Source organism: Corvus cornix, chromosome 2 (genome assembly GCF_000738735.6).
Source record: "Corvus cornix cornix isolate S_Up_H32 chromosome 2, ASM73873v5, whole genome shotgun sequence".
Lineage (NCBI taxonomy): Eukaryota > Metazoa > Chordata > Aves > Passeriformes > Corvidae > Corvus > Corvus cornix.
This window is the reverse complement of record NC_046333.1, coordinates 70,969,903-70,985,013: the sequence shown is the minus strand read 5'-3', so window position 1 is coordinate 70,985,013 and position 15,111 is coordinate 70,969,903. Positions and strand designations below refer to the sequence as shown.

General features: G+C 38.6%; 1 protein-coding gene across 2 annotated transcripts in view; it reads right to left on the bottom strand.

Moving 5' to 3' along the window:
• Positions 1 to 15,111, bottom strand: part of PIGN (phosphatidylinositol glycan anchor biosynthesis class N) — a 106,310-nt gene that overhangs the window by 52,414 nt on the left and 38,785 nt on the right. For both annotated transcript variants that reach the window (XR_005601417.1, XM_039548843.1), the window contains exons 9-12: positions 13,849 to 13,889; positions 12,269 to 12,328; positions 11,116 to 11,208; positions 9,183 to 9,238 (exon numbers count right to left, since the gene is read on the bottom strand). Coding sequence is in view for 1 of the 2 variants with exons in the window: in XM_039548843.1 (XP_039404777.1) it covers positions 9,183 to 9,238; positions 11,116 to 11,208; positions 12,269 to 12,328; positions 13,849 to 13,889 (250 nt within the window). In the remaining variant the exon portion in view is untranslated. The remainder of the gene's footprint in view (positions 1 to 9,182; positions 9,239 to 11,115; positions 11,209 to 12,268; positions 12,329 to 13,848; positions 13,890 to 15,111) is intronic.

Below are 15,111 nucleotides of genomic sequence, written 5' to 3'. Positions count from 1 at the left end.
TCAGAAAGACAATGAATGGCAAGGGATGCAAAGTCTTGAGTTCATTCAACAAAATGTGGAAAAATTGACCAAATAAATATTTCAAAAGTCAAAGTCTGGAACCATGATATTTACTTTCTGTTGAACTTGCTGTGCAATACAAAGTATATGATGTTACTGGGGGCAATGATCAGGAAAAAGAAAGCTGTTACAGTTCTGTGGACCTCACCAAATTACTTATTTACATTAATTTTAATGGCCAGAAGCCAATTTTCTCCCATTTTCAAAATGCGTTCAATTCCAGTTCTTTAGATGTGCCTTTTCAGAAGAAAGAACTATTTTACAGTATCTGCCAAAGACAGACTGAAAGCACATACTATGAGATACAGAGACAATCCTTTGCATACATTTTAGTTTTGATCAAAGAGTGAAGCTTCAAAGATTAAACAATTTGGTGGGTAACTCAGTGATCCTTAATCTGTTTAGATGGCCTTAATTTTACTGGTTTACTAAAATATTTTCAGGTAAGCTGCTAAAAGAGGCAAGTCCTAAGAAACCTGATTTTCATAATTAGAAGATACATGTTGATTACAGATTTTTAAAATTACAGCCATAGTTTTAGTATGCTAAAGTTGTGCTTTTTAAAAGAAAATGTGCTGTACATAAACCTACAATAAAGAGTTTATTACAGCTTCATAAAGCCCGGAACCCACAATATTCCCTCTCCCAACTTAATCTAATCTCTTTGCTCCTGCTGTTCCACTGCCAGGAGTTTCAGTTTTGGAGGTTCTAAATTTCAAGTGGGTTTTTGTATTTCTGGATTTTCTGACTACTGTGTTTAAAATTTTAGTCAGGTAGTCTAGTTGTAGGGTTGTAGTCAGCTATCTTTGCAACTCAGTTTTCCTTTTTCTTTTAAGAAGCGTTAAAAAGCACTGCTGGCACTCCAAAAGAAAGAAAAGGATTAAGGAAGTCAATAAGGCTCCTTTAAGTTCTGAGGTTTTTGTTCTTTAATGCATAATGAAATGAAAGGAGGACACACACTTCCACAGGCCAAAGGTAGCAAAAAGTATATTTACTGACACATTGCAAAAGCCCATCGGTACCTCTATTCTTTTGTATTCATCAGATTCACAAACATGCAGAGGAGGACAGCAGGACATCAGTGAACCCACAGGAAATGGTCTGACTGCTAATGCTCTAACCCTGGACTGTCAAGTCTCAGGAATTAAAACAGCCTTTAATATTCGCAAATCAGAATCCCTGATGTAGCATATTCAACTGCAGAGTGCCTTAGGATATTTATGTAAATCCTTTAGATAACAAAGATGAGAGAAAAAGGAGCTGACAACTAAACTGCCAGCTGCAAATTCACTGACCAGAGAAGCAATTAAGGTAACTGGGCTGCACACAGCATATTTTGCATGTAAACTACTACAGCAAGGGCTTCAGAGAATCAGAGGCCAGAAGGGAGGAGGCCACACTCTGAAATTGTCCCTCTGGCCCCCTTAAAGCAGAAGTGAGAAGCTGGATGCAGGCAGGGATCATCCAGGAGCTGGGGGTTTGTACAGAAAGCCATAGCAGGACATGATGCTGAAGTCTTGGAAAGGGAAACTGCTTTTCAGAGAAGGTGGAAGATCCTTGAAGGAAAAGAAAGGCACCATTTTTAAAGTCTCTTCTATTTTAGTACTACAGGGGAGGGATATGTGCTGACTCTAAATAACACCCTGCCAATGCTGCAAGTGAGCCCTCAGCTCTCCAAGATACATGATGATTTGTATCAATGACTTATGTATGATTTATAACAATGAGCTGGATCTAGGTATCTGCAGTGTTGTGGCTATGTAGCGTTATACCACAGCTCCTCTTCTGCTCCACAATCCTACATGCCAATCCTAAACCCTAGTGACCATTTTTCAACCAGCTGCATCCAGAGCAGGCAGTTTGTGCTGTGCTGGGCAAGTACCTACTAGCAGGGCCCCATGGCCACCAAAACACATCTGGGAGACCACCTGTACTGATCCTGACCATGAGACCATTGTACTTCAAGGAGTCAATGATCCACATAGCAGTTACCCTCAGTAGGCCCAGGCTTGTGGTGCCCAAATACCTTGGCCATGGGACAAACCCAGTCAGCTGGTAGAACAGAGGAGCCTGCAGGCAGTTCCCACTCTGCAACAGGGACTACACTGCCTGCCTGTCCTCATGTATGTAAGAGCTGCAAGAAGTTCTCATGTAAACCTCCATACTGACAACAGAATATATTACCAGAGATGATTTCTTAATAGAAAATAATATAGCAGCTTGAATGACCAAAACAAGGGAACTTCCCCACAGCCAGCATCTGTGTCGCAACATCAGAAAACTGATCCAGTGCTCCATGAACACAGGGTACCCAGCATCTGAAGGGACATACGATTTACTTGCTATCTGTATTCTTCTGTTTGTTTTATATTATTAAGACAGCTATTTTATTAAGCTATTGGTTATTAGGCCTTTATTACTGATATCCAGAAAGAGTTCTGTACTCTGCCCCTTACCTCATGCCCTGGAGCAGAGCATTCTCTGTCCATCCCCTCCTACCACCTGCTGTACACCCTCCCTCACCCCTATTGCATGAAGTTCCAAGAAAAGGCCAAAAGGATTTATAATACAAGGAAATAGAGAAATATACATTAATCTTGTGATGCTTTATCTTATACACCAGCCTTTTAGCTCCTTCTAAAGACCTTACCTACTTCCTACTTGATAGTATATCCAATTACATCCAGTCCTCCTGCGCAGAAGCCGCTGCCAGTTAGCTTTTCATGTACACACTAAAAGCTCCCGAGTGCACTTCTGAAACTCAAGACCAGCAGGATGTCTGCCTTCTAAGAGGATTGCATCCTCCCTGAGCAGCAGAGTGCTTCAGACATGGCCCATTCAGTGAGAGAGAAGCTGACAATTTTGCCAAAGAACAGGCATTGATTTCTCCCTAAAGAGATAATACCTATACTATTTAATCAGGAGGGCTTTTTGTGAAAATTAATACAAAGCCATTCTTTTCATTTGAGCACTTTGTCTCTACAGCACTGAAGTTCTACTTTTTCATGTATATACACAGGTTCTTAAAGTCAAGGGTGGAGGGGAGAGGGCTGCCAGTCTGCCTCCCACCACCAGCAGGCTCAAGGTGCCCACACTGGCCTGCTTGTACCAGCGGTCCCAGCAGCAGCCTTATGCCTAGATTCACACCTGATAACACAATGGGGACAAAGTAGAGAAAGGAAAAGGCTAGCTTCCTTTCCAGGGTTCACTTGAAATTGATAGAAGCTGCTGTCCTTCATTCTTGACCACAGGATAAACGGGCTGAAATCTCTTTGCAGATAAATCACTGCTTCTGCTAAATAAAAGGTCCTCTGAAGACACAAAGTGTTCCAACAAACGTGCAGGGAGAATAATCACTATTAGACTATCCTTCCCTACTGCAATATTTTCACCCTTTCCTCTTGGTATTCAATTCTTAATGTTTGCTCTTGCAAGCATTATCACATGTATCACAAATATCTTACGTATTACCAGTTATTTCAATAAATGTAATTTATTTAAACAAAACAAGAATATTATGTTTCAAAGGATGTACTGACATCTTAAGGAACCCTGCCTTGCTCAGTGGTGGAAAAGAAATCACTTGCTTCACTTTGATCCAAATGTCAATTTTGTGGGAATATCTATTATTTAAGTTTTGAAAGGCCATCAGACAGAGGGAACAATGTAGTGCTGTATCTCCAGTCATCAGAGAAAGGAAAAAAAGAGAGGTATTTGTGCACATGGCAGTTTTTTGAAGTTTCTGTAATCTTCAAAGACACTCTACACTCTATTTCCTTTTCTATCGCTGACAAAATACATAATGTGCAATTATGTGGAAAGACTCAGTCTCTACATGATTGATACTTCCTTGCACCAAATCCATACAAATGTTTAAGGGAGTTATATCTCAATTCATACTAGAGGGTAGAGCAAAGGAAGAGTTACATTTTCTTATGGAGAGAAGTACATTTTTATTTAATAGCTGTACACTGCACATTAAAAATGCAGTGACTGTCTATATAAATAGGCAAGTTATAACTCAATTATACACACAAAAATAATTATTTGAGATGATTAATATGTAGTATTCAGACAATTAGGTTACTTTAAAAATGCAGCATAAGGTGGTATGAGATTTTTCATCTATGAGAAGATAGCCCAAGTATCTTATTTAAAGTCAAGTTTCTATTTCCTGCTAAAAAACCCCCAACCATTATTGATATAAACTTCAAGCCATTCAATAAAAAAGCTCAGCTAGTGGTAAGCAAGCACTGATTGTACTTTAGCTGTTCATCTCTTGGATTTATTTCTGTGCAGTGGTTCTTAAACTACTGCTCCTGCCATCTTACTGTGAAGCACCACAACCTGAACAGCTGGAAGCACAGCCATCCCTGGAAGCACTGTGTACACCAGGACTATGCAAAAGGACTCCTGTGCTTCTGTGCAATTTAATATCTTAAATCTCTTGTACCTGTTGGGACAATCAAATTGCATTAATTGGTTACGCAGCTTTTAGGGCAACACTGATGCACCATTTACTCACTGCACTACACTGTCCTTCTGATACTTCTTGTAGGATTACTTCCACGGTCCAGAGATGCCAATTTGGGGAATGATTTTGCAACAGTAGCATCTGGCCCCTTGGCACACTCATCTTTGAGCTGTGCCAGCTTGGCAGTTGCCCTAAGGTACATCAAATGGTCAGAAAGCAAAGATAGTTCACTATCCTGGACATCAGTTTTCCTCTGTCAGCAGCCTTCAGCTTTGTCCTCTCACTTCCTTCAAAGCATCTGGTATTTTGGCACCTGCTTTTCTTACACACAAAGGTCAAAGCGTTGTACTTTTCTTCTCAGAATTGCAAGGAAAGCCTCTGATTTTGCTAAGCAAATGGATTTTGAAAATAATGTCTTTTGTATTTGAGAAGAAAAGGTAGGAAGAGAAAGGAAGTGGGAAGGAAACAAATTTCAGATAGTAACTTCTTTCATACATCCAACTGGAACTGCAGGTAAGTATTCAGTATCAGCAAGGGACACTATTCTGCTCTTGCACATTCACTCCCCTGGGAGCGGGCTGTGCACCTTGCCTTGCAGAATCAGACACTTGGAGCTGAGTTTCTGAAATGTATTCTCAACAGTTTCACAAGTACCCTCAAGATACACTTTTATCCAGATTTGTTCCTTGATGAAAGCACTTTGATAAAGCAAAAATGGCATTACAGGCAGCCAGACACATCCTTATTAATAGACAGAGCTATCTAAACTTTAACCTGCCTCAAGACTGGCTCTTCAGTAGACACTACTGAAGTTTCCATCACATAACACAATGATCAGCTCCATCCTTCTTCTCATCATTATACACCTGACAGGTGGATTTCAGATAGATGCAATTTAGATCCAAGTAGGAAAGGGCACATATCTACTGGCCGCCTTCATTTCCGGTCTACTGTGCCAGCCACATTTCTGCTAGGGATGAGATTCCCTGGAGAAATCAGAAGCTTTATATCAATTCAACATTCTTCTTCTGTTGCCAACACTTTAAAAATAGGCTTATTTTATCCATATATATATATATATATATATATATATATATATATGTAATCTAGCTTAATGCTTTTGGTGCAATATATTCAACATACAACTCAAACACTAGTTTTTGAGTCCTTGCAGCTGAAGGTCATGAACAGTTTTCACTCACCCAGTAATAAAACACCTGAAAAATCAAACTAGAAAACAGGATTTTCCCCTCAGAATACTAAAACAAACCTTTTAATGCTATTTCTGACTAAAAAATTAAGTTCGGGTTTTTGTTAAGTTGCAATTTCTATAGAACACATTGTTTGTGAATATATACTCCCCTCTCCACCCCCTCTGAAAACTACATATTCATTAGAAATTGCATCATCTCTAAAACCAGAATGTCCCAATCTGATCTAGACTCAGATTTCTTCTGGAGCTCATATTTACATTTCTATTATACAGACTTTATTCAGCTACATCTTTAATTTAGGTAATTTAAGAAATTCAGTTCTCAGAGATATCTTTGTCCATTTTCAGGTCATCAAGTTGCAGAAATAACACAAAATCTGTAATAATCACAAAAAAAAAAAATTTAAAATTTTCTACATAACTTCATGATCCCAAAGCACTTCAGACATGAATGAAACTTCACTAACCTCCAATAAACTATGAAGGAAAAAAGCATTATGTGCTGGAGCACACACTTTCTGAGCTTCAAGTTACATATTTCAGGCATCAGAAGGATAAAAAAAGGGTATAACTGCTTTGTACAACTGAAAATGAACAAAGGTGGAAGCAGTTATTTGTGTCTGAAGGAAAAGACAGTAGTGCAGAAACACAGCACAGAACTGTGCTCAGCTGCAGCAGCAGGTAAGGCCAACCATAGGTTAGTACAGATCAGGGGTCAAACCTGACATTAAACCTGGGCTGACAAGTCCCGAGAGCATACAGCTATGCAGAAACACAACCTCCACACAGTTACCAGTTACTCTGAAATGTAGCACAGCATACCAAGACTTCTCTTGCTTGGGACAGGAAGTAGGTGTCCCCACACCTCTGCATTTTTAACTTCTCCTGAAAAAGTAACCATACCCTTCTACACCATTTTCTCTACCACCAAAAAAGTGTCTCAGCAAAGACAGCAGAAGGGGATACATGCCTTTCCCTCTCTATCTCATTCAGATTCAAGCATAATTGTTTGAAGAACAGATGTGGTTTGCCTTACACTAATATATCAAATCATGCACCTGCAGCTGAAGTTTAGGCTTGTGTTCACTGCACACACATTCAGTCATCTGAATGTGAAGGAGGGGAAGGAGGGATGGATCTATAGACAGGTCATGCCTAATACTACCTCAGGTCTTCCTTCGGTTCCTGCAAGTTGGAGCACTAAGAAGTTACTCATCTGCTTAAAAGTAAGTTTGTGTTCAACCACTTCATCCCAACTATTAGTAACAGGTTGGACAAGACCCTTTTATAGCTTCCCAGACATGAGCCAAGTTTTGAAAGTCGAGAAAAGCTGTGAAGACTAATCAGAATCTGGCCAAACTACCCTCATCCCAGCACACTGTGGGTGAGTATTTGCAGTAATGTGTGACCATCCATGGTATGAGTCTTTCTGCTTTCCTAGAATGAATAAACAGCATCATCTTGAAACAACAAAGAAAGTCTTCATCCCCACAACATGTAAGCACAGGCATCTCCTGTAAGGTAGTGGATTCCCTGCCTCCTCCAGCCCTACTGGCTGCTCCTCAAAGCTGACATATTCCTTGCCACAAGAGACCCTTGGCAAGTGATTAATAGCATGCCAAACTTGCAGTCTTAGCTAACTAACACAATGGTTTGTTTGTGCATGTATAATCCTTTAGACACAAACCATTGACCAAATCTGGGACTAAGTCAGGACCCAGCTGCACCTAAACTCCCTCTGAGAAGGTGGTTAGAATGTAATGGGGTCTTTTCTGAACCTCACAACTCAACAGGAGAGTCTCCATGACAGCTTTTTCTGACCCATCCTCTATGCAGTAAATAATCAAGTGTACCGTGCCACAATCTTGTCTGTGACACTGTCACATTTACTATCAAACATGGTGAAATAGCTGGTTTATATCAATGAATGTGTTATTACTTCTCTCTGATGAGCGAGATGCATCACTCCATCCATGACATTTACAGATCCAAGGAATGATTTTGGTCTCAAATAAAAACCTTTCCCGGAAGAACTATTAATCCAAATTTTGATTCAGAAAAAACTGAAGAGTATCTGAAGAAAATAAACTTATTTTTGCCGTGGACCATACCAAAGTAACAATATGTTTATACCAGGTTTTAGTTGCGTTTTCAAAGTGATAAATGTTTCTGGCATTTCCACTTAAAACAATCAAACATATCATAAAACAGGAAAGACGCCAATCCATAAAGCAATTGGTAATACTTAGTTCCTTTAAAGATAAATATAGCATTAAGAAAAGCACATCCTATTTTATCGAATCAGTCTTAAGGAAAGGTAAACTTTAAAGAGCTGTGAAATCAAACTAATAGTCATTTATCAAAGAGGACTGGCCAAACTTTCCAGAAGGGCATTTTATTTCATACAGATCAGTAAAATCTTTGATAATGCAACTGTCATTCAGAATTTGTTCTAAAAGATTCATTATGTGCCCAAGATTAACTTGAGTCTCAGAGACTGTCTCAAACCTTTCCCTTTGAAGGAGCTAGAGGCATAAAATAACACAGTAAATGTCTGTTCAGACAGACAGCAATCATCTTTAACAATAACCATACTTCTCAGGAAGTGACTCGAGTACTTTTTACTGCTGCTATGATTTAAAGATCTTAATTAACATCAGCTCTATTTCCCAAAGGAAAACAGCTGCTCCTGTGACAAGGCATTTTTGGAGCACTCCACAAACTGAGAGCAGAACTGAACACTATCACGCACACCCATGGCAAAGCTTTTAAAAACCTTTACAGAAGAAAGGAAAAGGAAAAGGCACCTTTAATTAGATAAGACAGAAGGGTGAGGGGGGCAGTAAATGTTCCATACACTAGAATAGAGTTCCCAGATAGACAAATCACTGCAAAGACTCCTTCACAGCACTGGAAACACTAAGACTAAGCAACACAAATTCTTAACATTGTAAGGTTCTTTTCTGGATGCAATGTATTTTATTTATTCTTCATTAGAATTTAAATCGCAGAAGAAACAATCCTTAGTTCAGTATATACATATATACAAACTAGAACAGATTGCATTTGCTGACCCTCTAGAGATTTGTATCTCCCAAAGAATGCTGCAAAAACCATAGCAAAAAAAAAAAAATCATTGAAATTACTGTGCAATCTATATCACTATACTGTCAAAAAAAAGTTTAGACAAATAATCCTTAATGGCAAATTAAATGTAAGGAATAGATTTTAAAAAATAAATTTATTTTAAAGTTCTGGTGAGAAGTAGTAGTTAATTGCATAGAGTTCTAGTGCAAAGTTCCATAGTCAGATAAACACTGTCACCTAAAAGAAGACTTAAGAGACTGAATGTGTTGTTGCAGCTCACTGAAATACTGAAGCAAGTGATAAGACAAACAATCAGGTAAAATAATCATAGTTTTTACAGACACTTACTTGAATGGTGTGAAAAGAAATGACAATGTGGTTTTCTTTTTCTGACTCATCTTAACCTGCATAAAAGAGCATTAAATCATTACATGCAAGTTGCAACAAGATTAAAAATTGTATCAGGAATTAAACTACAAAAAAATCACAGAAGATTTCTAAGACTTTGGAAAAGAAATGAAATAACAGTGTCAATATACTGTCCATGAAAGTGGGTGTTATACTCCAGTATGTGCAACTCCTCTGAGTTCCTGGAAACTCAGACCTGCTCTACAGTAAATAAAATAAACCATGCTCCAGCCACTGATATTCTCAGGACTTCTACAGTTTGCAGGATAAAAGGAAGATATGGCTAGAAGTGCTATCAGGCTTCAGTGCCGACCTCCCTCATTGAAACCAGCACCATTTATGCCAGACAAGAACAGTATACTGCAGCAAACACCACCAAAGCAATGCTGTTAAATCAGTTAACCTGCACACAGACAAAAACAGAAGGTTTTGATGCCATCAGAGACACTTGGTCCAAGGTCCTCCAAATCATCTTTAAGGCCTCCTGCAGCTGCCTGACTCAAGTCTGACTGTTGGCATAATGTGCAGCCAGGAACTTTCTAAGCACACTACTTGTAAAACCTGACAGGTGGAAGCAGCAACCTACACATTTCATCCTATCCATCCAAGGCAACATCATCTCCAGGGAGCACAAACTGTGGTCAGGTCAGTCCATCACAGGGAAAGTAAAAATCCACTTGGCACATCTAAGCCAGTGCACTACTTCTGCTTCAGCAGAGAAACACAAAGGAAATTCAGACAGGATCATTCAATACAATGCTAGAAAGAAGCCAACAACAACAACAAAGATAATCCAGCACTACAGAACAAGAATACAAGTAAGCTCAAAGGAAAGGAGAAGCAGAACTACTTCTTTTTAAAATAATCTCAAAGATACCAATTTAAGTGAAAAAGATCTGAGTGACATCCTTAATTCTTAAAGCAGAGGTCTTCCAACTGCAGAGGCAATATCAGTGTGCTTCAAACTTCATGTCCAACCCTACCAGTCACTTTCCCTATCACATGCCAGCTTTTCCACTATATTTTTGAAAATGAGTCTGCTGCTGACACTGCCACCCTGGTATCCACACCTTTGTGAACCTGGCATTCACAAAGGGACAGAAGATGCCGAAGGTGCTGATCTCCTCATGTCATCTCATGCTGGTTCATTGTTTCACTATCATGACATGGATTTCCAGACAGGATAACAGTTCTTTCATGTCTCAGCTTCTGTCTGTGGAGGATGGTTTTCCCTCAGAGCATTTCTATGCCTTGCCAAAACTGGGATTTGGGGATTTTGGACAGTTTCTTACTCTACTGCATAGTGAAATAGAACCATTTTGTTTGGACCACTCGTGTTCTCATAATGTAATTTCCAATATTAAATGAATCAAGACAGAGAAGCCAGAGATGAACACTTGCAAAGCAAAACAACAGATATAACAGCATTAGCTAAAAGTTAATTAGGCCACTAATTTAATTTCTTTAATGCACAGGAGCCTATTACCTTTGTGATCTGTTTGTGTACTGACCCTGACTAAAAGCCTTGTCTCCTGGCCCCCATTGCAAAGGCATTATTTCCCTTCTCCAGCATTCAGATTCTACCTACATACTGCAAGTAGGTTTACATTAACACCAATAAACATCACCATTTTTGTTAAGAATCAAGAAAAAAGTCATTCATTCTCCTTACAAAAAAGCAACCAAACTTGTTTATTAAAGTCTTTCAAGCTTCTTCAGGTAAGTCTCACAGCTATTCAATTAAATGAATGTGCATTCAATTTTAATCCTTTCAATTTAGCACACTATGTATAGGACATGTCATATAATTATTTTACATATAGCAACAACTATTATTCAGGTAAGTTGGGGTTTTTTACCATATGTTTAATACCTTAAATTGTTCAAGAATCTGAACAGCGTTGGTGAACATGCTCTCTGCTTTGAAATGAGCACTACTGTTCAGATACTCCAAAGGGAGAGTTCCCTGAGGAAGAAAAATACACATAATAAGTAAAAAAAATTAAATGAAATAACAGGAATTTCTCTTAACTGAATTGCTGGCCAAATGAGCAGTAAGAATACTTCAAATTACTGCTGAAATAACTCATGTGACTCCTTTGAAAATACTCTTCTTGCACAGCTTTGCAACATCACTGGGATTGTTTGTAATACCTCAGCTTCTACAGGAATGCAAAAAACATAAATAACAGAAGTTGTTATTAAACTACATACTATAAAATAATATAAACTCAACCACTAATCAGAAGCCATTTTTGAAATCCCTAGAAGTCTTCCACCCAAAGCCTTGCCTGGGCCTGACTCAGTCCAGTACTTGTGATAGGAAAGGGAGCAGTTCCCATGCCACCCGCTATGCACACAACCAGCAAGGAGTGCAGGACAAGGTGAGAGACATTGGGGCAGAGTCTCCAGAAGAAATACTTTGCAAAATATGCTGTAAATAGGTGTTTTATATGGGAAACCAGCAGCATGAAGGCAGACTAATGAAATGCTAATTGTCAATTGATATTTATAAGGCAACTTTTGGACTATGTAACAACACATGAGAGAAATTAGAAGAAAAAGCCATCTCACTATTCACTAAATTAGAGGCACAAGATAACATCTGAAGGAAGTACACTAGTTTAATCAAGAAATAATTGAACATTAAATTGCAGGAACTAGCTTGTTTACAAGCTTAGCTTTCACTATCAAAATCACGCTATTCAAACCATATTGCATTTTTACCATCCCTAAAAACAAAGTAACAAAAAACTTATATAGCTCAAGAGTATAAAGTTGCAGATTACAATAGGACCAGCTGCCTTTCCAGTTGAAAGCCCTATACAACACATAAAAAGATTTAAGTCTGTACTCTAAACTAGAGACACACACATAAAATTAAAACTACGAGCAGTTTCCACACCTTATAGCACTTTCACAAATGTATAATCTTTCCCCTCACACACCTCAAGTCTTGTCCCCAACACCTCTTCCTCTATGGCAAACAGATTTTTAAAACATAGAAAAACATTTGTACTTCTTACCACAGAGTTCAGGGGGAAAGGCACACCGATAAGGGAAGCCATCAGTGGTGCTACATCAGCCTGTGCAAACAGAAGCATTCCCACGTTAACATAGTTTCAGCCTCTAGAGCTAATAAATTTAGCTTAATTTTAACATATCTGCATTTGCAAAAGGTAATTATGCAATACTGCCAAGTTATAACATAAAACTCTCCTTTATAGTTTTTTTGGTTTTTAGTTTCCAGTAGTCATGGCATGATTAGATTCAAAACGTGAAGTTCCACTGCTGATCAAGCTTCAAAAATACATTTAGTTTAAAAAGCAAATATAACCACCCCAGTATTTATTTGCAGGAATTCAGCACCTCTTTTACTGCACTCAGAGAGGCATATCACTTTTTATGACTATTTATATGACCAAAAGAACTAATTTCATATTTACAGTTTTAAGCAATATACTGGATATACTGCTCTTCACAACATTCCTTATCCCATGCTTCCACAGCATTGATTACTCACCTTCTCCCCTTCAGAGGGAGTTTCTGCACTTTTTTTATGTCGAGTCAGCCCTTGGAAAGGCCCTTCAATCTACACGAAGGCATTTCATGAAATAAGTTACCATTACCTTCTACTCGTGATAATAAACACTGCCTCTTACCAGTTTTATATTTTCCTTCAATATAAAACTATGCACCAAAATTCTTTGTTTCTCCAGCATAAATCTGAAGAAACTACAATGAAACCACAGGCACTGCGCCAGCCTCAGATCTACCAGGCAGACTCCAAACCATTATTTGTAGAGAACAATACACTTGGAGTGTAATGGTAATTAGAAGTCTCATTTGCTATTTTTACCCATAGTCACACATGTACTACAGGACAAAAGCTCTGTCTTTGGGAACTCCATTATCCAGGACAAAGCAATACTCAAGACTCTTCTATACAGTCTCAAAACAACATTGCCATAACTTCTACCAACCTTGAGAGGAAAGCTAATCTCTAGTTTTGTACCAGGGCTTTGCTGAAAGCAGTTGATCCAGAACATTCACGATTTGAACCTTCTAGCATGACATTATTTCCCTTGTTTGAGTAGGTTTGGAGTCCGTTATTCATATATTGGGTTTTGTAGGATGATAGGAAGCAAAAAGCACCATGGTTTAAAAAAGCTTGACTGATTACGGATCAAAGGATAAGGTGCTCACCTTCTTTTCTTCCTTTACAGTACTAATCATCTAAATTGCAAAATACTTGGGCCATAATCACAGATGAAAAAACCCCACAGTTTACCATGATAACAAGAAATGGTTTTGATTCAATGACAGAAGCTTGGGGGACCTGGTATATTGTACTGTGCTCTTCCTACAGCCATGTGGGATCACTTAAATGGGACAATAATGCATCTTCAGGAGAAGTTGTATGCAGCTGTCACATGTCAACAAGGAATTTAAACTTATCCTCATTATGTTATTATGGCTGCTGTTTCTAGGGAAATGGTACATTGGTATGATCATTCCTTCAAATTAAGTGAATTACTTTAAATCACACAAAACACATAATTTAAGGTGAAAATTTATGAACTATTAAATTAGGTACGTTTGATACCTGATTGACATCAATCCTCTTCAAGTTCTCCAGTTTCCATTCTGCAAGAAATAACAGAGCACCTGAATCTACACAGATTTGAAAGGAGTTATTCAGTTGACATTTAATATCTTGTTGCAATTTTCTGCAAAGTGTTGGTACTAATGAAAATTATGATTTTACATTAGGATGCTAGCTCAAGAAAGATGGAATTCAACAGGCAGGAACAACAAAACGCATTCATTTCAGCTTACATTTTCTTTTATCCAGCAGGATAAATTGCTGCCTGCAATTGTGACCTAGATCAGTTCAAGAAAGGCCAAGGTTTTTATTTTTTTCAGCACAGTGATGTATTACCTCCTGTGCCAACTAAAAGAACCAAACTTGGGTTTAGGAGACTTATAGAATCTCTTCAATAGTTTGTAAAAAAGGCTAATCCAAGGTCCTAAATGCACTGGTACAGTGTGGTACAAACATTACACCCTAAAGCTTTGGCACATCATACAAAAAGCTGGTTGAAAATTTTATTTTCCTGCTCTATGCTGGCCTCCAAGGAAATAAAGAGAAAATTGCTTGCTTTCTTTGGGGGTGGAGAGTTATTTAAAAACAGAGTTTAGCAAGGTTTGGTTTTTTCTTTCATATATTTGCAGTATTGCATACACCAAACTTATTTCCAGCAATTAGTTCATACCACTGCTAGCATGAGGGTCTGAGCACAGGTCCACTGTTATTTGGTCCCAGAAGCACCCTGAAGAGTCGATTTGTACTTTAACAGCAGCAAGACAGCTACAGGGAGCTCCCATGGCAACACAGGGGCAGTATTAGCAGCATTAATCATGAATTCTGCTAAACTCACACCAAAATGAACAAGTTTGCTTCCTTTTGCTTCCCAGAAAAGGAAATGGATTTATATTTCGGGAAACAGACTCTTACCCATATTTCTATTACATAAAGGAATTGCCTGTTTTCCTTTTAAGTACAATTTTCCGAAGAAAAACACTGGAAAACTGTGTATGCACACACAATGCACGTAAGGTAGGAAGAAACTAGGTCTGCTAGAGAAAACATCTTGATTTGTGAGAAGTTTTTTCATCTCCACATGCCCTACTCAGATATTCCAAAATGCAGAGCTGAAGACATCTGCTTTGGACCAGGAGCCATAGGACATTAAGCCCAGGAACTCCTGAGGACTGGGACACACCTGCAGACTGGCCAGTCCGGGCTGTACTCCCAGGAGTGAGGTGCCTTGGCTTGGTATGTGCTGCCCTCATGATTCCAGCTCAC